The sequence below is a fragment of the Cupressus sempervirens genome, chromosome 9 (genome assembly GCF_028749045.1).
Source record: "Cupressus sempervirens isolate cs-2001-9-10 chromosome 9, ASM2874904v1, whole genome shotgun sequence".
In the NCBI taxonomy this organism is placed as follows: Eukaryota; Viridiplantae; Streptophyta; class Pinopsida; order Cupressales; family Cupressaceae; genus Cupressus; species Cupressus sempervirens.
Window position 1 is genome coordinate 437,800,956 of NC_143126.1, and position 23,595 is coordinate 437,824,550.

Sequence of the window (23,595 nt, forward strand, 5' to 3'; positions counted from 1 at the left end):
AACCAGGATTTATTTGCACAAGTGGCTTTCCCTCTTGAAGGTACAGATGCAGAAGCCATTAGTCTTGAGGATTATGAAGTAAAGGATGTTATCTTAGGAAGGCCTACATGGGATTTAGCCTAAAAAATGATGACCGTGGGAGTCAAAGAGGTTCTCAGGCACATGGAACAAGATGAGATTGAACTGTGAATGCTTTGAAGGCAAGTTGAGATCCTAAAGGGATATTTAGCCGAAGTTGTTGGTCCTCTTGATCCTGAACACCCTAAGCATACTTTGAATACCATTCTTAGAGAAGGGGAAGGTGTATGGCTCAATACATTTTTGAGAGCTTGTTAGGAATGGCAAGAAAGCTTTGAGGATATAGGTGTTACCACAATCATAGGGAATTTGAAGTTATTGCATGCTATGCAAGAGAACATGAATAAGATCATAGCAATTTTGAGGCAGGACTTCAGTATCATGGATGAGGTACGGGCATGGAGCAAGGATTTGCAGACTCTACAAGCCATAAAAGGGCAAAGGCACCACACTTTGATCGATGTATATACCAGAGAAGAGCTAGACTTGATTGATGATTGGATAGAGAAGATAGCAGATGGCAATAAAGTAATGGAAACATTACATGAGGAGATCCATTGGCTCAAGGACCAAGCCTGAGAGTAAATTTTGGAAGTAGAAAAGTTGTATAGTGATGCATGCTTGGACATTTTTGAAGATGAAGAATGAGAGAAGCTATTGCCAATTGAGGTAGTAGTAGAGAATTTCAAGAAGACATTAGAGGAAGCATCCAGTGATGAAGATGTCAGGTAAGTCTTCAGGTTAGAGGAAGCACTATTAGAGTTAGACACCAAACTTGAAGATTTTGTAGAGAATCGAATTGAGGTGGACAACTACAAACAAAAGGTAAAGGATAAATATGAGGCTTTAGATCTTCTAGATGTGACCAAAATTACTGAGATGATAAAGAAATTCAAGGGCAAACATCCAAACATAGCTTTGAGATGAAGAAGAACAAAACCTAGATGCCAAAATTTTAATTTTGACACTTAGTAAAATTTTGAGATTTTGACCTAGTCAAGCTCTACAGGTCTGCAGCTCTGCATTTTCATGTAGCTCTGTAGGTCCGCGCTCTGCATTTTCATGTAGTTTCATAGGTCCGTAGCTCTGCATTTTCATACAGGTCCGCAGGTGCGTAGGTATGCAAGTCCCCAGCTCCGCAATTCAGCGGTGCGCCGATAGTTAACTACCAGTTCCAAAAATAGCACTTTCTATGCATCGAGAGCACATTCTAACAACAGTTTAACCCTGACACATGCCTAGTGAAGGACCAGCTTCTATTTTTTATGCCTCCATGCACTTCCACTTCGACTAATAGCTTCCTCCTACTTTCTCTCTCATGCTTTCTTTGTTTTTGACATGTAAAGGGCTCATGCATCCAATTAATGAATAAAATATGGATGAAGTCCCTCTAAGCACTAGATTAATTGTTAGTCTATATATATTTAGTTTGTTTTAATGTTTTAAAATCATTTTATTGCATGAATATATCTCTCACTCTCAACACAAATTGAGAAGATGATTTCTTATAAATACCCCATTGTAAAATATAAAAAGGGCCACCATTATTATGCAATAAAATTATGTTTTTGGTGCTCGCATTTGGAGTGTAGTGATTCTTGCCTGAATGTGTCATATTTTTGTGAATTTTATTCATGGAATTATGATTGAGCCAAAGGTTTATTGCGTTGTTTCTGGTTGTGCGATCTTTTAGTTCTGGTGTTTGCTACAAATTTACGAATTTCACTGACGTAACAAGCTTGAGAAGAGATCATCAAATTGTGCCTGCATAGCCTTTTGTCTCGCATGAGCGCACTTTCTATGGCCTTGCGATTTGATGAAAGGTGAAATACCATATGATTGTTAAAGTTTCTCACTGATGATTGCATTAGTGGATTCTAGGAAGCATTGCTCCTATTTTCATTGGTTTCCTACCGATTTCTTCAAAAGTTTAACTCGCAGCATGTTGTTTTCTGTAGCTTTTGTCCATTTAGGATTTCAATTTCAAGTTATTTCAATTTCATGTTATTTGCTTTTAGTTTCATTATTTTCTTTGCTAACCCCCTTGTTAGAATAGGAACTCATTTTAGTTGCACTGTTTGGGATCCAAGAACCATAAGGAAAGGTCATTGAAGATCCAACTAAACTTCCAATTCTTTAAGAACTTGCAAGATTTTCAAATATTGCTCGAACATATTGAAGGAAGGATGAGAGAAAAAAAGACAAATTTTAATGATGCAAAGGAGACCCTCTTGCCTTCCATTATGGATAAAGATCAAAAAGTAAATACACTATAGGTTGCTTATAAGGATAAAGCTAAGGAAAATTTAGAGGTTGTATTGGAGGAGATTTGTGATGAAATTGATAAAGGTACACTAGAAGACAACATGGATAAAGTCATTGCAACAAGTATTTTCTTTGATAGTTTTGAAAAGGAAGTAAATCAATGTGTATTCAAATATACCCATACCAAAAGAAATCAAATGAAGTGATCAATTTTGATTAGCCATAAAAGGATGAATGCAATGATTGGGTGCAAATGTACATTGAGGAGTGATGTACAATGTTAGACTAATATTATTGGCCAAAAAAACATCATTTTGAAAAGGGACCACTATCATTTGCAGCTCAAACTTACGATTACAGATCCATTACTAGGGTCTACATCAAAAGGACATGATTAATAAAGTACAAGGAATATTCTTCTAAGTAATTGTACCCTATTTTTATCTATGGTCTCTCTTTTAATAAGCTTGTACCTTTTTGGCAAGTTTCAACTTTTGGTCCTTAGCTTGCTTCTACCCTTCACTCCTATAAAGGGTAATCAAGACTAGAAGTTAGGGTTTGTATTTTGATATTTTCAAGTTAGTTCTTTCTTGAAGTATGTATGTCCCTTTGTGTAGTCTTGATGTTCTCTGTAATGATGTGCTAAAAAATCCAAAGTAGAAAGTTCTTTAATGAGAATTAGAGTCTTTTCTTGTAGGTTTTGAGTCTTTTTAAGCTTTGCTATATATTGTACTATAAATATAGTTCTTATTAATGAAATTGCAGAAACATTTTCTAACTTTATCTCTCTCCTATTGATATTGTGTATTTTTCTATGTCTAGATCAAGTATCTAGTTATTTCATGTTGCATATTGTGATGTATGCAATAGATTCATGCTTTAATTCAAAGAGATAATCAAAATGCTTTGACTACAAATACATAAGATATTATTTAAGGATTATGATAAGTAGGATAAAATATGAAAATAATAGAGTTGCACTTTGTAATGCAAAAGTGTGATAGGTCATAGAGCTATATTCTAATATATATGGTAAAACATTGTGAGTTTGGAGTGACTCTAATATAATAGAAAAGGCACTGGTCTAAATGGTTTTCTTTACTTTCAGTTCCATCAACTTCACAAGAAATCTTGAAGTTATTATAGACTATCCTTTATTTTATGCTTGTGTTGTGAAAAGTGAATAAGTAATCGCATACTCCATGATAGATTGATGTTCAATGGGTAACTAGTGATTACCTAGTATGTCCTTATTATGTTGAGGCTTTGATGAGATTTTTGTTGTGAATGACCTTATAGTACTAGTTGTTACAATGATTTGAAGAGAGGTCATAGGTATACTCGCCTTGGTATTGTACAACCAAAAGTGTAGAAGGGATTATAAAGATCACCTTGTTATTTAGTCCAAGTCCACTTAGGTATTGATCATATAAGTTAGCTTCTTCTTAGGTATTTAGGTTAGTAGCTTGGTAGCATATCTTATGCGTAAACCCTATTAAACTAGTAACCAACACATTCTACTATCAATCTATGATTTCACTTATAGACTACTTTATCTAGTATAGGATCTAACACCAGTACTTACCATTTAATCATTGTTGATTTGGTGAGAAGGATGTACATTATGTCAAGGTGTCAAACACTCTTTCCAAGAATTTTATATCATGTCCCAACATGCTTTGAAGCACCATTCAATATTTCCTTAGAAAAAATGCATTAGGAAACAATCTTGTACAAATATCAAAGGTTGAACCCTATTCTAAATGTGATCATGTTATCACAAGAGAATAACACTATCTTGACTAGATTCCTCTAGTCAAATTGTATTGTAAAATTTTGAAATCTAAGATTTTGTTCAAGTTATAATAAATTCCATATTTGATGCCAAATTTATTTTTCTCTCTCTATCATATCACAATAATTAAACTTCATATTTTAATGATTTTTGACATAAACACTCAATTCCATTTTATAACTATTTTGCCATGTCTAATTTCAATACATCCCCGACTTCAATCCAGTTATCCTACTCAAATTCTCTATATATTTAATGTTCTATTATAAAAATAACTTAGAGGATAGAAAGCCTTACCAACATAATCAGGGCTATGTTGTGGCGACAACTGGACTGTTTGCAGAAAAGCACGACCAGTGCCTGAAAAACATAAATCAAAATGACTTTGTGACTTTGCCCTCGGTTTCCACACCTTATACATATAAAGGGAAGGAAACCAAGGAGATAAATACCCATAGCAGTGTTTTCCTGTCGTTTTGGTTCTCTCTGTTATGATCCATTTCAAGCTCGATCAGTGTATTCCTTCCTGTCGAAAATCCTCAAATGAGTATCTAGAATGTGCAACATTATCTTATTTTGTGGCATAAGTATGCATGCCTATTCAAGATAGAGCTATAATCCTAATAATTTTCTAGCAGATGACTTGAGAGCAGGTTGCATACATACCATCTGGAAGTTCAGATATTCTTTGCAACAATAATATGGTCGCAGACATTGATTCGGTGTTGTGCTGGTGGCATGAATCTAAGAGATCTGTGGCCGCCTCCACAATGATCCCTTGACATACACACAGAAAATCTACAGCCAAAAAACAATGCTATCACTATGCTAAATACATAAAAGTTTATATGTTTTTGTATCTAGTGTGTAAAGACACCAATTATATCACCTTTACTCTGCATCAGTGCATTTAGCTCTGGTAAATCTCTATCCCTCTGCAACAAAGTTCTGCAAAGCAACAAAATAATGTAGTGGATTAGAAATAGTATTCTCATTGTATAACGTTGGATCGCAAAATACAACAGATATCTTTTCTCAAATTTATAGGCAAACAACCTGAAAAGAACTCCATTCATCCATGATCCATTTATATCTGATATTGGAAAAATAAAAGCTGCGATATGCAAGTACTTTGGTTCTAAGTTACTACAGAACAGTTTCAAATTGCGTGACATCAAATTTTCTAAGGAACACCAAATAAATGCAGGGTCTCAATAAGCAAAATGGGCCCTTACCTCACGGACCCTAGAATGGAAGCACAACTGAATATAAGCTTCCGAATCCGGTACTTTAGACTTTCAGATTCCACTTTCTTATTGTCATACTCGAATTCCAAGCCTGCGTACATGTCTGCTGATTCCTGAAAAAGGTAACTTCGCATCATTTGAACGGACTACTGTTCAATTTTCTCATGTAAACAGAGAAAAGTAAAGGCATTTCCTCTAGGGAATGACTGTTTAGCCCATAAGTTAACCACGTCGTAGACAAATGGGCTAGAATCTTGACAAGGTGATCCATAATAGAACCGTGTATCACTGGTCTAACCCAGTTCATCCCAGCGCAGGGCAATTTTGGATTCGCTGGAAAAAATTACTCAATATAGCCCAATATAGAGATTTTACCTTTAATAATCTTAAAAGCAGCCCTCAGAGAAAAGATTACTCACCTCCAACATTAGCTGCAAATCTCTTTGTGATTCCATCTGTCTCTGAAAACTAAGCTGCTGATCTTCAATTATTTTCTTCTGCTTCACTGCCTGCAGAGTTAAAATAATTGAAAATTTGAATTTTTTTTAATTGAAATTATAATGAACCTTCACAAATAATTTTTAAAAATAACTTAACAAAGAGAACTCATTCACTATTAAATCTAGTAAAATTTCTATCATAATGATTTTACACTGTAGTATGTTAAAATATGAATTGAACTTTTTAAAATTTTAAAAAGCATTGGTTTGTGGAATGTAAAATAAATTGAAATTGAAAATAAAATAAGTTAAAATTTAAGTCTAACTGAATTCCACATACTGTAAAAAGGTTATGAACATCCAAAGAAATATTAAAAGACTTCCAAGTGTGCTGTTCATTTTATTATAAATCTGTTTTAATTTGATGTCTGCCTGTTAGAAACAGGTAGGTTCCAAAATAACAAAGGTTAAACAAATCCAATCAAGCAACTAAACTTTCACCTACTGAACTTCCATATATGGAAGAAGTGTGATTGATTTATATTACTGGAATTTTTAGATATTATATAATATTAAAGAGTTCAGAGGCCACTTTCAACAAAGTGTTATTTTGAGGCCATAAACCAGGTACAATAGTACAGGGTTTGCCTTGAGTAACTATGCCTCATTTTTTAAAATATTAAACGGTAGACGAAAACAGTAAAGCAGGACTAAAAGAAACCAACAAGGGTAATATAATTCAGCGAAAAATTTACTAAATTTTCTCTCGTTCCAATAATATCTTACCTACACTTCTATATCTATGTGAAATAACTATATGAAAACATAAAGCAAAACCGCGAACTGAAGCCCAAATGCCTTGCTAGATTCAAGTCAATGTCCCTACCGTTTTATTTTTTCCTTTATTTCACTTCCATTTTAAAAGGATTTTAAATATTTAAAGCGATTCATCTACTTTAATAAAAACTGTGTAATAACATCCGAAGCTCAATAATTCAGGTATATGTCCCCTTAAACTGTTACTGTAGTTTGAATTTTTTATCTCAAACAATTACGCTACTATTCTAAGAAATGTTTTGAACTGAAGTTCCTGAGTGGAGACCAGTATCTTTAATTAAAAATTTATCTATTATACTGCTGTTTTCTTTTGACTCGGTTATTTGCACTAAATTTAATAATTTCAAATTGACTGGGCTAAACTTTGCAGGAAACCTATTGGACTAAAATCCGCCAATGAATCCGACTGAAAAGAAGTAAATTTCGCTGTTAATTTGTTGTTTTCCCTTTTCGTTTAAACAAATTGGAACCCCTCAAATAACAAAGACGAGCAGTAAAAGAAAAACTATGAAAGATGTTCGAATAAGCTAAGAAGCTTACTATGTTAAATAAACCTCTCTTTACTACCGAAATTTAAGTTCTAGACAAAAGCGAGCTAAACAGTGCATAATTTGGATAAATTTATCTTTCATTGTAGGCAGATTAACCTTCTTGCAGCTGATCCATGAATATAATTGTAGATTTATCTTTTATTTGAGTGCTTTTCCTTTATTTCATTATTATCTTAAGTTCAGCGAATATTAGGATGAGGTAAGGAGCTTACCAAATGCAGGCAAATTTCTTAGTTATTTGACTGTTTTCCTTAGTGTTGCTGTTTTTAAAATAGACATTCTCAAATATATAAGCTTATCTGTCAGGAAATTCGTTAAATGAGCTTTTAACGAGTTAAAATTTGGCCTTTTCTGACTAAAATAAAGGACAAAGTGAAAAATGAGGTAAGAAACGTACTGCTTTGAGTAGAATTGGAAGAACAAGCATCCGAAACTGCATCCTTCCTATAAAGGAAAGCTGAGATGGCAAATTCAACGGAGCGATTGCCTAAAAACCGATACAATTAAGCAGAACTTTAATTCAGAGGAATCGCTCAACCAAAAAAAGATCTAAAGGAAATGAGAAAAATGTATTTCATACTACTTGCTGTGGATGAACTGGTGAGCCCTGCAATCGTTGTTGGAGGTCTTCTATCAAACAAGTCTGCCATTTAAAGAGATTTTGCTCTCAAATTTTATTCGCATTGAAAATATTAATAAACGAAATTCAGAGTTGATACACAAAACGAGATTTTTATACTAACAATCTGCCGTGCTTTGCCTTTGGAGTAACTCCTCTGATCCATCCGATTGCTACTAACCAGCGAGACGGAGCTTCAGCAAAATATTTTCAGTTCAATTTGTTTGCGTATTCTCGAAGAGAATTTGTGGGTTCAGCAATTTTGGCGCAAATTGACGGAACCCAATAAATAAAGATGTTGTTGAGGTTGTGTGGTAAGACCAAGTGGTTTCCCTAATGGTAAATGTTAGATAATAATAAAAAGATTGTTTACTTAAACATGTTTTTCTCATATATCAGATATTTTATTTTATCATTGTAGACTTGAGATTGAGTAAAAGGATGTTTTTATTTTTCATGTTTTAGGTAGTGTTGGAAGGGCAACGTCTATACAGCCACAAAAATGCACTTTCATACGAAGGAGAGGACTTAGTCAATTTTTTAAAAAAGTTAGAAAAAGCAATGTAAAGGAAGTGCATTTTCGTGGCTGTATAGCCACGAGCGTGTTGGAAGTAGTATTTAGGTATAATTGAAATGGAAAATTAAAGGCTTTATCTTATGAGATTTTTTAACAATTGTTATTAAAATATGATTATTTGTAATTAATTTATAAAATCAAAAAATCACATTAAAAATAGAAACAGTTAAATGGGTCTAGTTCAGATAGAACAACTTCATTTGAGTTTAGTCTAGAAATCATAGAAACAAGGGTAAAATCTTAAAGAAGTAACCAAATAAAAATGGATCAAACCCAAACGACATTACTTAAAGATACACAAGTCATTTAAAAACCAAATTATAAATAATCAAATTGGAGAACAGTGGTATTTGTAAGACAACACCATTTGACTAAAGAGTTTACATGGAAGCTAATTTGGAAAGACTAATAGAATAAAGATGTTAACGTATAATTATCATATGATGTGATATGAGAAATTTATAAAGAGTTATCGTGTATAGTTAACGAAATCAGTATTCGTATTAAATTATAATCGATTGATCATGTCTTCCAAAACATATAAAAGAAATTAGTATTATTGAAATAAATTTGAGATAAAATAATTATGATATCATCTTTAACACTAATCATAAATATTAAAGATATGTTTTGCAATTAATAAAGGCATAACTACATCCAGGAAAGAATAATAAAATACAAAATGCAGGCTACAAAGGAGTCAATGGACATTTGAAACCATAGATTGACATCTTATTAAATAACTAAGTGCATAAATTCCACCAAGCTGGAGGAGGTAGGTACGTACATCAAGATTAGGAGACTATTTAAGTCTCCCATAAATGTTGACTTTAGTAAATATTAATGACAACCATTAATTCCATATTTAAACAACTATTCATCAAAAACCATGTTCTTAATCAGTGGCGAGAAAGATATGTAGAAACACAAATGTTATATGGATAGAAAAGATCTCTTATGAAGAAATACAAATGAAGTAAAGAGATGTCTCTTGAAGATGTGTCTTTTTTTATGAGAGTAGATATATAAGGAAGGTGAAATTCATTATTTCATCATCACTAGATAAGAAAAAATAGACATGGATACTTACGATAGATTCATAATGGTTGTCACCATAATTTATATTCTTTGGTATTAAGATATTTATATACATGTACATGTGTTATACGGAAACCCATTTGTGATTACTTGTTACTAGATTGTGTGCATGCATATAGTACTTATACACAACTTGTTATATTTCTCTGAGATACAATGCATGTTGCTTATATGTTTCTGCCATAGCATAGTAGCTTCATTGCTTACTCATTAGCTCTAATATGTACGCATATACTATATAATTTAGATAATACATTATATATGATTCCATCTCGTATTAGCCTCAAATGCATATTTAATGATAGAGGTAATAAATTTAATCTCAACCATGATAATAAAAATAATCATAAGCCATAGTTATCTCTACGTAATTCAAGTCATTATCAAATAGAATTTCTGGTTGAATCAAAAATATATATCATTTAAATATCATATCAGTGAAGATGAATTATAGAGTAGATCGAGAAAAAGAAACATATTTATACAAAACATCAATTTGTGATTATTATGTAATAACTAGAACCATCTCAAGACATTCTCAAGAAAGTTTTTATATTCCTTTCACAAAATTATGGTAGAGATCTCGTTCATCTCTTTAGACTATACTTGATAAGAAAGAAAGTTACATGAAACATCCCCGTCCATCTACATTACTCTAAGTGGTTTGAATTTGGATATCAGGATGTGATATTTTGTCTACATGCATTACCAACTTGTGTTTTTCCCTTTAATATTTTACTTTCTTTTATCTGTAAATTCATTTCCCTTGTGTGCATGTCTACCTCTTGGTAGCCTATACACATTATTCATTAATTCCACACTCTACATTTTCAAGAGAGTTACTTTTGGCCAAGTTGGTATATTTCATGTACATAGTCTTATAACCCTTGCAAGCATCCCTATTGCACTTGTATTCTCCTTCTTTAAACTTTTTAAATATACATGGGAATATTTCACTAACATGTAACTCGTATATTATCTTCCTGGATCTACACTAGAACCATGACTCTTGTTCCTTGCAAGATATTAGTATATTTCTAACCTCCTATCATTTTACTTTCGTTCGATTTCATTATGGGATTTCCTCATCTATTTTTTACTTATAATTTATATGTTGACATTTTCTCCCCACTATTATCTTCCCTTGTAAAAATGTGTCACTTCCATTGCAACACACAATTTTCCTTTGTACCTTCACATTCCATAGGTCCACTACATTTTTTTCATAGACTTGACCTTCTATTTTGTCTTTTTTTCATTTTTGACTTGTTATATCTAACCATGTTGTCACCATTGCAAGTTTGAGAAAAATGAGTTGTTGGTTGAGTTAGTAAAGTTTCCATTGATGTCAATATATTTTTATTGTCATTAGTAATTGCTTAATGTGCAATAGTGATGAGATTTTTTTCTGCATATCTTACATATTTGAAATTTATTGATGTAATGTTGTTACATTGTTGATCAACATTTAAATCTATGTTGGATTCAAGTTTGTATGTTTCAATTGCAATTGAGTGAAATTGGTATTCTTTTTAGTATATAAAAATGATTGAGTATGCTTCCAATGTGAAATGCATGCTCTATATATCTCCACATGATGGTTTATGATGTTGTGCTTTTTGAACTAAGCCTTTAATGTATTTATATTTATTCATTTTAATTGGCACAATATTTTTAGTTTCAAACTCGCATGGTTTCAAAGTTTGATGGTGTTCTTACTCTAGGCTCTGCTAATCTGTGGTGTATATACTCTAAATGAATGTGTCAACAAATGTAAGATAAAATGTAACATGAATTTAATGATTATTTGGTTATAGTTAAGTTCTATTGTGGTCTACTTCATTCCTTTCCCTTGCAAGAATGTTTAGTATTGGCCTAATTCAAAATTATGTTTGGTTAAGATGTTTAGCTGACTTTGGGTAAATTTTGGAAGTGTAAGAGATGACATAAGTAAAGGATCATTTTTTGAGTGAAAGATGTGGCATGTTTTTATACTTGCATGAGTGTTATGAATATTTGACCATATTTGAGGAGGATGTGTGAAAGAAGACCTATCTCCCTATATGTTCCAATTAGTGTAAAGTGTGGTGTTGATCAGAGTGTAAAATTTCATGTGTTAGATGTCAGAAGTAGTGAGAAAAAGGTATATGTTGATCATTTTGTTGAGTTTTTGGAGTGCTTAAATGGTTTATATAATCTTTATTAATCTTCTTTATTTAGGTGTTGAGCATTATTTTGAGTAGTGAGCCCTTTGGTAGTGAGCCTATCTTTGCAAAACATGCCTTAAGGAGTGTCACCCTAATAGGTGTTCATGAATATTTGAGAGTTAATTAATCTTCTCTATGGTTCTTCCCTCAACAAGGCTTTTTGTGTAAACATAGTATTTCATTGTTTATGATTGTTTCTACTTTTTATATGCTTGTACATGTTTAAACATTTAGGTGGTTAAAAAATTAAGGATATTTTTTTGTAGATTTGATTCAAGGAAAGGTTTTAAGGTTTGATTGACAATTAATTTGCCCCTCTTAGTTGTCCTATACATTTAAAAATTGGTGTCAAAACTAATGATGAAGTAATCCTTGGCTAGTTTACTAAAAGAAATACTTACAAATGTTACTAAAAAAGACTAAGAACATAGTTGAAAGACCAAATTTTAAGGTTAGTGAAGACATCTTAGAGATTATAGGAGTGGAAGCTAGATATGAATCAAATAATTCAAATTGTAAAAATAAAAATTTAAAAAGGATGAAGAGACAGAAGTGTAGAATGATACAAAAAATGTTTCAATATTTTCTCCTTAAACTCTTAAGCATGTGGTCATATTGCTATTAGGATTTAACTGTGTGATTTTGAGTCAAACTCATTGACCCATGTTTCATGAGTAGTGATTCAACATGAATCCATCTCTCATGAGAATAAATGGAACACTTAGCACTCATTGGATCTAGGTGATGCTCACAGGGGTGAAGCACTGGGACTTCCTGAGAGGTCACCCATCCTAGTACTACTCCAGCCTGAGCACGTTTAACTATAGAGTTTCCTCCATGGTTAAACCCAAAGCTTGAAACCCCATTTGCAAGATGGATTCTTGTTGAATCACTACTCATGAAACATGGGTCAATGAGTTTGACTCAAAATCACATAGTTAAATCTTGATAGCAATATTACAATTTGACTTGTTGTAGAAATTATCTCCTACTTATCAAATTCTTAAGCATGTGTCAAAGAATCATTCAGAGAAATAGATCATTAGAGACAACAACAATGGTGTCATCACAAGAAGTAAAGTTTTTGAAGGATAGGTAAACTTGTACTTTATTTTGAAAATATAATTGAATACTATGAAAGAAGCTTATACTGATTATCATTGGATGAAAGGTATGAAAGAAGGACTAGATCAAATTGTGAAGAATCAAACATGGGAATTAGTCTCAATGATAACACATGTGAATTTAATAGGAACTAAATGGGCATTCAAGAATAAATTAGATGAATATGGACACATTGTGAGTATTAAGGAAATATTTGTATGTAAAGGTTATACACATGTGGAAGAAATTGGTTTTGAGGAGACCTATGCTCTTGTAAAAGGAATGGAGGCAATAAATTTAAAAAAAGGTCATTTGTGGCACATAATTTAAAGGTTTATCAAATTGATGTGAACTTTACATTCATAAATGGAGAACTCATAGAAGTATACATAGAGAAACTGAAAGGATTCAATCTATCAAATAATTTAAATATGGTATGTAAATTGAAGACTTGACATTATATGAATTGAAGCAAGCTCCCAAATCTTTGTATGCAAGGCTTGAGGGGTATTTATTGAAGAAAGAATTTCAAAAAGGTACCACTGATAGTCATTTTTATTTTAAGGTTAGAGAAAATAAAATCTTTATCTAGTTATTTATGAGTATGCTATAATCTTTGGAGGAAATTCAATGGTATGTATAGCAAGATTGTTGATGAGATGCAAGAAAAAATTGAAGTTCTATCGTTTGGGAAATAACTTTCTTTCTTGGTTTGCAAGTCAAATAGAAAAGTGAAGGTGTATTAATTTAACAATCAAAATATTTCAAAGAATTTTTGAGGAATTTTTTAATGGAGAATGCTAAACTGATATTTATTCCTATGGTTACTAGTTGCAAGTTGAGTAAATATGTTTAATATACTAAGACTGATAAGATATAATATAGATCAATGATTGGAGGATTACTATTCCTAATTGTTATTAGACCAAATTTTATGGATGGTGTTTGTATTGTAGCTAGATTCTAGAAAGATGGCAAAGAAACATATTTTATAATTGTAAAAAGAATTTTCAGATACTTAAAAGGCAAGAAGACTATGGATTGTGGTATACCAAAAAGTAGACTCTATTTTGACTGTCTATACCTATACAAATTGGATTGGATGTATGGATGACAAAAAAATTAAAAGTGGAGTTCATTTTTCCTTAGACCATAGGTAGTTGCTTAGTCTGGTAAGAAATGAGATTCAATATCTTTGTATACTATTGATGTCGAACATATTGTCATTGCATCTTGGTTATATACTTTGAAAGTTATTGAAATACTATATGATGGACCATCATTTCTATCTTATATATAATAATATGATTAAAATAAATATTTAGAATAATCTAGTATTGCATTTTACGACAAAACACAATTCAACCTGGTATCACTTTTTGAGATGAAATTTTGAAGAATTAAGCGAAGCTTGAGAATGTACCTACAAAAGAAAAAAAAAATTGATATATCTACCAGGTTAATTTGTAAGAATACTTTTGAGTATATCTAGTAGATGTTGTTTTTTATTTCCCCTCATTTTTTAAACTAGATGCATATGAAGGTGCATTAGTCCACTAAACTTTATGTATAATCTTGAATCTAGATAAACGACAGTGGTTTCTTCTCTATGAGAGCTAATTATATATTGGAGTTTATATGTATGTATTAGGGGGGAGGGAAGAAGAATGAGAAATTAATTAATTAATCTAGTATTTTCCATTGATGTTAGAGGCAAAGAGTTTGACATAAAGGGAGAGTCTTGGCATAAGAGAGTTATCATTGGTGTTGTCATTGTTGATGTATTGCAAGGGGATATTTTTGTAGGTTTGAGTAGAATGAATTATTAGTTGAGTTAGTAAGGTTTGTATTCATGTTAACATGTTTTAGTTCTCATTAATGATTGTTTGCTATACAATGGTATTGGGAGTTTTGCATTGCATTTTCATATTGAAAATATATTGATGTGATTTTAGTATTTTTTGGAGTAATATTTGGAGATGTTGGATTCAAATTTTTGTGCTTCAAATTGTGGTTCAATGGAATTGGTATTTTTCTAGAAGTATGACATTCTTTGATAGTATTTATTGCATAAAATGTATGCTTTGATGATGGTTTGTGATGTTATGGTTTTGGAACTAATAATTTAATGTTCTTATCTTCATTTAGTTCATATGGGATGAGATTATGCATTTGGAGGCATGGTTTCAAATTTTGATGGTGCTCTTACTCTAGGTTTTGTGGATCTTGAGTGTTTGCACTTTAATTAAAACCCTCGATGAATCTAAGATAAAAATAATAATGTGCATAATGATTTTTTATCCCAATTAAGGCATGTTTTGGTCTAATTTTTATTGCTTTCCACTATGGGAATTTTTAGCAATGATTATATTTAAATTATTTTAGTTAAGATGCTTAGCCAACCTTTGGTAATTTCACAAGTGTAAGCATGGTATAAGTAAAGGATGGATTATTGAATAAAAGGTGTGGCATGTGTATATACTTGTGCAAGTGATATTAAAGTATGTGTGTATGTGTGTGTGTGATTAGAATGTGTGAAAGAGGGTCTATCTCCTTGTGTGTGAATTGGTGCAAACTAAGGTGTTGAGAAAAGTTTGAACTCTCATGTATTAGCACCTAGAAGTAGTGAGAAAAAGATATCTAATGATCATTTAGTTAAGTTGTAAAAGTGTATCAGTGATGTATTTATTCACCTTAATTGGTTTCACCCTAACACATTTATATATATATATATATATATATATATATATATATATATATATATATATATATATATATATATAAGAATCAATCTTCTCTATGGTGTTTTCCTTGACAAGGTTTTCCATGTAAATCTAGTGTTTCAATGTGTATGGGTGTTTCTACTTTTTATATCCTCTCACATGTTTACACCTTTATGTGGTTTAATAAATAAGAATAAGTTTTGTGTATCTAATTCAACACAAAAATTTATTGAAAACTAAACCACCCCCTCCCCCTCTTATATTCATCTTGTGCATTTAACAACTACTATTTATTTTTCATTTTGTCATCATTAAACTTCAAGTAATATCTTCATGATCAAGAAAATTCTACCCGCCTTTAATTAGCTACAACCTTCCAACCATAGCCATGGAAAAAGATCCATGGCATAATCTTCTAAACATGCCCTTAAAATAGTAAGCTCCCTCAAAATAAGAGCCTATAATCCCTAGATTGAGATCAATAGCTTGGGTATTCATACATAATTTTCCCACCCATTATTCCTTTTTGGAAATGATAGGCTTTATACTTCATGCACCAATACCAAAGACACTCATTTATCTTTGAAATATTATTTAAAACACAAATATTCATGATTAATTTATTCTTTTAAATATATCTAACTATACCTAAATTATAACAAAGATGGATTCTAAGTTACACAAAGAGTGAGACAACTCTTTCATTGGCTTAATACCTAAGATACAAGAGCCACAATGAATCTCTAATATCAAACCAATAAGCCTCAATAATATAGTATAAGAAAAAATAAAAAAATTAGTTTATAGAATGAAACCCCTTGTGGATGGTATTATTAATTTCAATCAAAAGAGATTTGATGTTGTTATCAAAACTCATTTCATCCATTCCATTCATACATGTTGTTGATTGATAATTGAATTTAAGGTGCACATCATCAAGGCCTACCTTGGAGCCAAATGAAACTTTCTATTTGAAGTTATAGGGAAACTAGGGTTCAACATTAGAATAATCAGTTTGATATGAGACTGTGTTACTATAGTTTGGTATTTGTTTTTGATCGATGGACTTCTAAGAGGCTTCTTCAAAGATACTTAAATTAGTAAAGGAAAGATATATCCCCAAGGGATATTTCCAATGTTGGTCAAGAGACAACATAATGGAAATGACAAAATAAATCAATAATACATTAGAAAATAAAGAACAAAGATCTTCAATTTATATCAAGTTGGCATGAAAGTGAAGATTATAGATTTTCAATAGACATGCCTCATAATTATTATTTTTGATCTTCATTATCATATCTCTTGGCTATTCTTCCTGCCAAGATCTACCTAAGATTCCCTAAATAAGAACTGCTACTCTACTAATATACAAGATCACTAGCAAAAAGTTGATTTACCCAATCAACAATCTCCAAGGTAAAGAAATGTATTACAAAAAATATAGGTCATGACATAAATCCATAATAACACCCCCAAATAGATACATCATGGTGTGAAAGAAAACAAGGAGGTCAACCACATATATAAGATCAAAAAATAATGCACCATTAAGCTTCACATAACATGAATTTCCATTGCAAGTTGAATCATTCTAACTTGCTTGTTACAATAGGGAAGCCAAAATAGGACTAGACCAATCATAAGATAACTTCATATGGAAACATTAGATAGAGATCCAAAGATAGATATAGGATCTCCATGATGTCTAGAACATGCGATAAGGATTTCATATGTTAGCAAGCTAACTAGATCAATCTCTACCTAGAACACAAAAAACTACCAAGCTAGAACATAAAATGGATAAGGTGAAAGGAAATATTTTTGGGAGATGCAAGATTTCCAATGACCCAAGAATACTCCTTCATTAGGCACACTAGTTAAATAGAGTATGTCCCATGCATAAGAATAAATTATGAGCATCTGAAATGGTTAAGGATATAAATCCCATGTTGATTCTTGATCCACATGTTCTCCTCATCTATAAGGTACATTATCTACAAAGTGTTGTATCAACTAGCTCCAAATCCACAAACCCAATAGTATGTAATCCATCATTAGGTATTGCTCTATTACTATTTCCAAAACCTCTTCTTTGTTCATCCAACTTACACTAATTGCTTCTACCTTTGTCCCTCCTATAGTCAATAGTTAATACATGTTTCTTCTTTTGTTGTTTGATATCAAAATTGTCATTTATCAATAATGATTTTGCCTCTAGCTTACTTACAAGATCATGTTGCTCATCTAATACTACTTTGGAAACTTATTTTTGCAACACCATCTATTTTTTGTCAACCTTCAACTCCACCAACTTAGATCAATTCATCATATCCTTCAATAATTGTACAACTGAGAAACCTTCTTAGCCACCTATTGTAAATCCATCATCTTCTTATTTGAATTAGTTTAATCTCCTAAGGTATAATTCCTCATTACACTTAGGTTATTAGCCTTTGTTCCTTCTTCCTTGAAAGTAATTAAAGTAAACTTCATGTCATCCTTCACAATAGACAAAACATTCCTTTGATAACCATGAATAGCTCCAACATCATACTACCAAGGTATTCCTATCAAAATATGGTGAAAACTCGTATTGACCACATAACATAATACTACATCCTACTATGGCACAATGTTGAGCCTAACCCAATTATATTTATTTTTTGTATCCAACATATGGTCATCCTAAAACCAACTTATCCCATATGGACAAGGGTGTTACAGTATACTTGATCCTAGTTTATGTACCATCGCCTCAAATATAAGTTTATTGATACTTCCACTATCCATTATCACCTTGCAACAATTTCCTCTTGATTTACAAATAGTTAAGAACAATTGCCTTCTCTACATAGGCTTTAGTCCCTTCTTACTCAAAATGAAACTTTTTAACATTAGAGATTCTCTCATCTCAAGTGAAACCTCTCTTTCAACAAGTTCATATTAAAATTTCTCCTTACATACCATTAGGTATTATTTCCCTTTTCCTTTTCTATAACCAATTGGATATTGGAAAGCTCTATTTTAAACACTCCCATGCTTGAAAAAAAGTGCCTTTAAACTCTTTGTTGATATTTCATCTTCCATGAGTTATCCTATTAGGTTCCTCTTCAATCATAATCTTCTTTTTTACCATATCACCAACTAGTTTATCCATTACCCTAGTGGTAAATTACCTTGTCTTCAACTTATCTTTTTCCTTCAAGGAATATTGATAAACATACTCAATTTCATTAATTCTCATTATACTTGACTCATCTTGAATGTTAATCCTCAAAACATTAATATACCTAGCCACCTTTTCCTTAGATGACTCTTAATGTCCAAATCTTATTGTCATCTTGTAGAACTCTTTATTGTTCTCCTTAATTATCAAATCCATTTCCTTTAGGTTCTATAGTTTCTTAAACAATTCCTTTTCATATCCTTCTAGTATGAACTTGGCCTTGACTTTATAGGCTCTAACCCTCCATCTTGTGATACTAGGTTCTCCATTATCTTCTATATCTTTCTACAATTATTTCTATCATAAGGCAACATGACACTTTAACTTAATATGTGCTAACCTATCCTTCAGTGAATTCTTAACATCTTCAAGCTAAAATTAGTCATCTAGTTCATTAACCCATGTTACTAATTCCTCAGGATGTGATGAACCAAAAAACAAATAAAAATCCAATCTATGACCCTTACCCATTTGTTACATAGCTCTTAATAACCTTTCTTCATTTGAAAGAGTTCAACTTTAGTTATCTCAAGATCTCCAACAACTTCTTCAAATGTATCTCCAATCCAAGGATTCTTCCTAACCCCAATCAAATAATTTTTAATCTTAGTCCTCATATAATTCCTAAATTCCTCCATTATTTTCTCTATCCTTCTAGGGTTCATTAATTTAGGTTTCATCCTTGTAAACATTAAGAAACTTCCTAAATGATCATGAGTGTTGATTTTCCAAACACAATCAAGAAAAATACCAGCACCTATAATCTGCCTCAGACAATTTGTCTACGTAGTTCTTGAAAATTAACAACTTGTCCTTTAACCAACCCATCAAATATTCTAGTGGTTTCCTTAGTGAAACCCTCCTCAATTATAGGCTAGATTTAGCTTCTTTACCCTACAACTAGGAGCTTTAGGATTCACAATCTCTGGAACTCGATCCTGTCAATCCTATTATTAAAACTCTATTGTTAGAAATTCTCAATAATAAATACTATCCCCAATGACCTTTCATAAACCTCTTATTGATGTAGGTCGGATCATCAATTTTGTCACCTCATAAACAACAAATATACAACTTTGCAAGCTCGAGAACTCTGATATACAATGAAATAAATGTACTTGTGCTTTAATACCATTTGACATAGTCAAGGGAGGAGAAATACCCAAACAAGATGTCAAATTTTACAACTATAGACAAAATAATGGAAATGAAAAAATAAAGAAATATCACATCAAAAAATTAGGAATAAAGAACTTTAATTTATATCAAGTTGTCTTACAAGTGCAAATTATAGATTTTTAATAGACATGCCTCATAAGCCTTATTCCAAATCTTCATTATCATATCTCTTGTTTATTATTACTACCAAGCTCTACCTAAGCTCCCATAAACAAGAACTACTACTATACCTAAAGAAAAGATCATTAGTCACAAGTCAACTTATCCAATCAACAATCTAAAAGATAAAGAAATATAATAATAAAAATATTGGGCAAGACCCAAATCCATAGAGAAACCTAAAATAGATACAAAATGATGTGTGAATACACAAGGAGATCAGACACATGTATAAGAACATAAACTAATGCACCATTAGGATTCATATAACATGAATCTTCATCACAAGTCAAATCATACCAACCTAGTTGTTAGAATAATTCATAATAGGATCATGGTATCCATAACTTCATCTGGAAAAATCTCATGAAGTTTCAAAACTAGAAATTGGATCTCCATGATGTATATAACTCAACATTATGATCACATAAATAACAAGCAAATTGGATTAATTAGTACCTAGAACACATAAAACTATCCAACTAGAATAAATACAAATAAATAGAAAGGAAATATTTGTGAGTTATCCAAGATTGCCAATGACCCAAGGATGCTCTTGCAACATTGATAGAGATTTAGGTATGGATCCCTCTATCTCCTTAAGTATTTATCATCCTTGCAAGGCTTTTGGGGGAAATTTTATTAATATTGGTTTAAGTGGGGAAACTTCACAAGGAGGGCTTGCTTCAACTTTGCCTCTTATTATTCTACAACAATTTGTAGATTATACCATCCTTTTTTTTTTCTAATCAAAGATAGAGAATGAAAATTATTCCTAAATCAATATGTTAAGGCTTTGTTCCAACACACAAACTATGATAAAAGTAGCATTTATTTATTCAACACATAAAATAGCCTTCAAAATCTATTAAAACTATGTTAAGTTGAAGGCAAATTTGATTTTGACAATGGTTTTGTGATCTTTGGACTATGATGTTGGAGATGGAAGTGACTATGATGGGAGTGTGGTGATTTATTTCATCAAAAACTACTAAAACCTATTTTGGTTTCAAGCTTAAAAGGTACTCATTATTGTTGACATGTTTGTTTATTGGTTATACTATTAGTTAAAAGGTGATCTGCAGAGATTCTTTTTAGTTTTTAGTTGTTCAAAATTTATTGAAACTATGATCTTTTCAAAAAGATATAAAAGGGTTTTATACAATGTTAAAAAGATGGGGCCTATGTAAGAAAAGTGGAGATTGGATTTTTTTAAAGATCTTTGTAAATGGTTTCATTGTATATTTTTTATAGTGACTTTTGAGGGGTAAAAGTACAAATAGGTGTCACCATAAAGGACAATCTCATTTATCTATCAAAAACAAATAAAATTTATATTTAGTACTTAGAGGAGAGAGTCCTCTTGAAGAATATGTAATTGTCATAAAAAAAGGTTTAGATTTGATAGGGTAATTTTGATGGGAGAAAAAATTGTTGATTTCTGATAAGTTTGACTTTGAATACTTATAATGGAGAAAATATGCATCAAAAAATAATATTTATTTTTTTCTACACTAGTTATGCATGTCGTTTATAACATATTTGCAATTAGAGCAAAAAATGATTATTTCAATATACTTGTTTGACAGGAACTACATGGCATATTTTTTGTAATTAAAAAATGGACTTCAAAAATTACAAAATTACATAAATCCTTCCTCAATTTTTTTTTAATTATAGCCATAAACTTTATCCAAATTTTACACATTTCATCATATTACATCATCTTCAAATTCTAAATACAAATGTCACTTTTATGGTGTTAAGTTATAAAAAAATTACATTCTATCATCTTTTTCCTTTACAAAAGGGTGATACATGTTTGTTCTTTTACCCTAGGGATTATATCACATTGATTTATTATAGTTCTCTAGATATAATCTGGTCACATTTCTTAAATAGAACACTATAGAGTGCAACATATATTCTATTGCTCCTGAATCTCAAGCATAATGAGATTATAAGGAAATGTTTCAAATTGAGACAAATGTGATATTGTGCTCTTTTGTAATTTACGCTATTTTTTTTTTTCCAGGAATCTTCATCTTTCAGTGAGAAATTAGAAGCCAATAAAACTATATAAATAAAGAGTTTCTTAATAAGCCAACAAGGAAAATTTTGAGTGGTTTTTCATCCCTATGTGTGGTTTCCACTCATGAGAATATTGTGTCATTATCCTTGAATGAGATCAATTAATCTCGTTAAGTTTATTTATCTACATTTCAATTGATGATATGTGTGCTATTGTTTATGATTCAATTTATAATGTTAACATCATTAATAGGCAAATAATTTTTGAATTGAATCATATAACACGAATTAACCCCCCTCTTAGTATGCTTCATACTCCAACATAATCTACTTTGGGATAATTTGTATTACACTCTTATCTCTCCAAACCAATGTCTTTGTCTATCTTCTAGCCAACACCATCCCCTCGATAAAACTTTGACCTGTCCTCAAGTTAATTACTATTATTCTACTTGAAAATATTTTATAAATTACTTGTAGTGTTTAGAATCAATCATTCCATTTCTTCTTCACCATTTAGAGTTTGCTAATGTGAATATGCACACATGTAATAGTTGTGACTCTATTCCTACCAATGGTGTTGGTATTTGAATGTTGTTCAAGAAGGTTTAGGCTTCATAAATTATTCCAAATATATGTGTTAGTCTTAAGTTTAAAAAATTCCTTGAGTTGTGTAAACCTCATTGTAGCATTTTCATTATGCTCATATTGATATTCGTAAATTGATCACATGTAGTATTTTTATATTTGCTTGGGTTATCCTATATGGATCTTACATTTCTTTCTATGTTTATCTAGGTATGTAGACACATTACTCTCCCAAGATTTTAGGCACAAATTATTGTATTATGTCAATTTTTTACATGTAATACTAAAAAAGATCAAAATTTGAAGAAAAATGAGAGAACAGGGCCTTGATGTCATATCAACAATTAATATTGGGATTGATGATCTTTAAGTGGGTAAATAAGTGTGTTAAATTAAAAGTAAGGTAGAGATCAACACAAGAGTGGACTTTACATTCTAGCTTGGAAAATCATATAAAGGAATGGTGGATGATTAAGGTTGAGGAGACAACAATGTTTAAAGTTATGAAGAAGTTGAGAAATGTTAAAGACAACATTAAAAGATGGAATAAAGAAACTTTTGGTAACATTTTTTGCTACAAAAGGAAGATTTTGGAGGAGTTGAAAGAGATATGAGATAGTATCTAGATGAATGGTTATGAGAATGTGCCTAAGGAGGAGAAGGAGGCAAAATTGGTGGACTTACATGACATTATCACTAAAGAAGAGACTTTCTGGAGACAACGCTCGAGAAAGATTTTTTTTGAAAGAAGGAGATAGAAATACGAAGTACTTCCACATGACTACTATGAGACATAGAATGGCTAAAAGAATTTTTAAACTAAAGATGGTTGAGGTTAATACTGAGAAAGAAGAAGATTTTAGAGGTG

At 31.3% G+C, this 23,595-nt stretch overlaps 1 protein-coding gene across 2 annotated transcripts in view; it reads right to left on the bottom strand.

Moving 5' to 3' along the window:
* Positions 1-8,213, bottom strand: part of LOC149539178 (uncharacterized) — an 84,137-nt gene extending 75,924 nt beyond the window's left edge. The window contains exons 1-9 of one of the 2 annotated variants that reach the window (XM_089799141.1): positions 7,957-8,213; positions 7,794-7,856; positions 7,611-7,700; positions 5,805-5,894; positions 5,374-5,498; positions 5,028-5,086; positions 4,805-4,936; positions 4,591-4,664; positions 4,436-4,498 (exon numbers count right to left, since the gene is read on the bottom strand). In XM_089799141.1, the coding sequence (XP_089655267.1) occupies positions 4,436-4,498; positions 4,591-4,664; positions 4,805-4,936; positions 5,028-5,086; positions 5,374-5,498; positions 5,805-5,894; positions 7,611-7,700; positions 7,794-7,856; positions 7,957-7,998 (738 nt within the window). In that variant the 5' untranslated portion in view covers positions 7,999-8,213. The remainder of the gene's footprint in view (positions 1-4,435; positions 4,499-4,590; positions 4,665-4,804; positions 4,937-5,027; positions 5,087-5,373; positions 5,499-5,804; positions 5,895-7,610; positions 7,701-7,793; positions 7,857-7,956) is intronic. The other variant, XM_089799142.1, reaches the window with a different exon arrangement.
* Between the last annotated feature and the right edge of the window lie 15,382 nt (positions 8,214-23,595).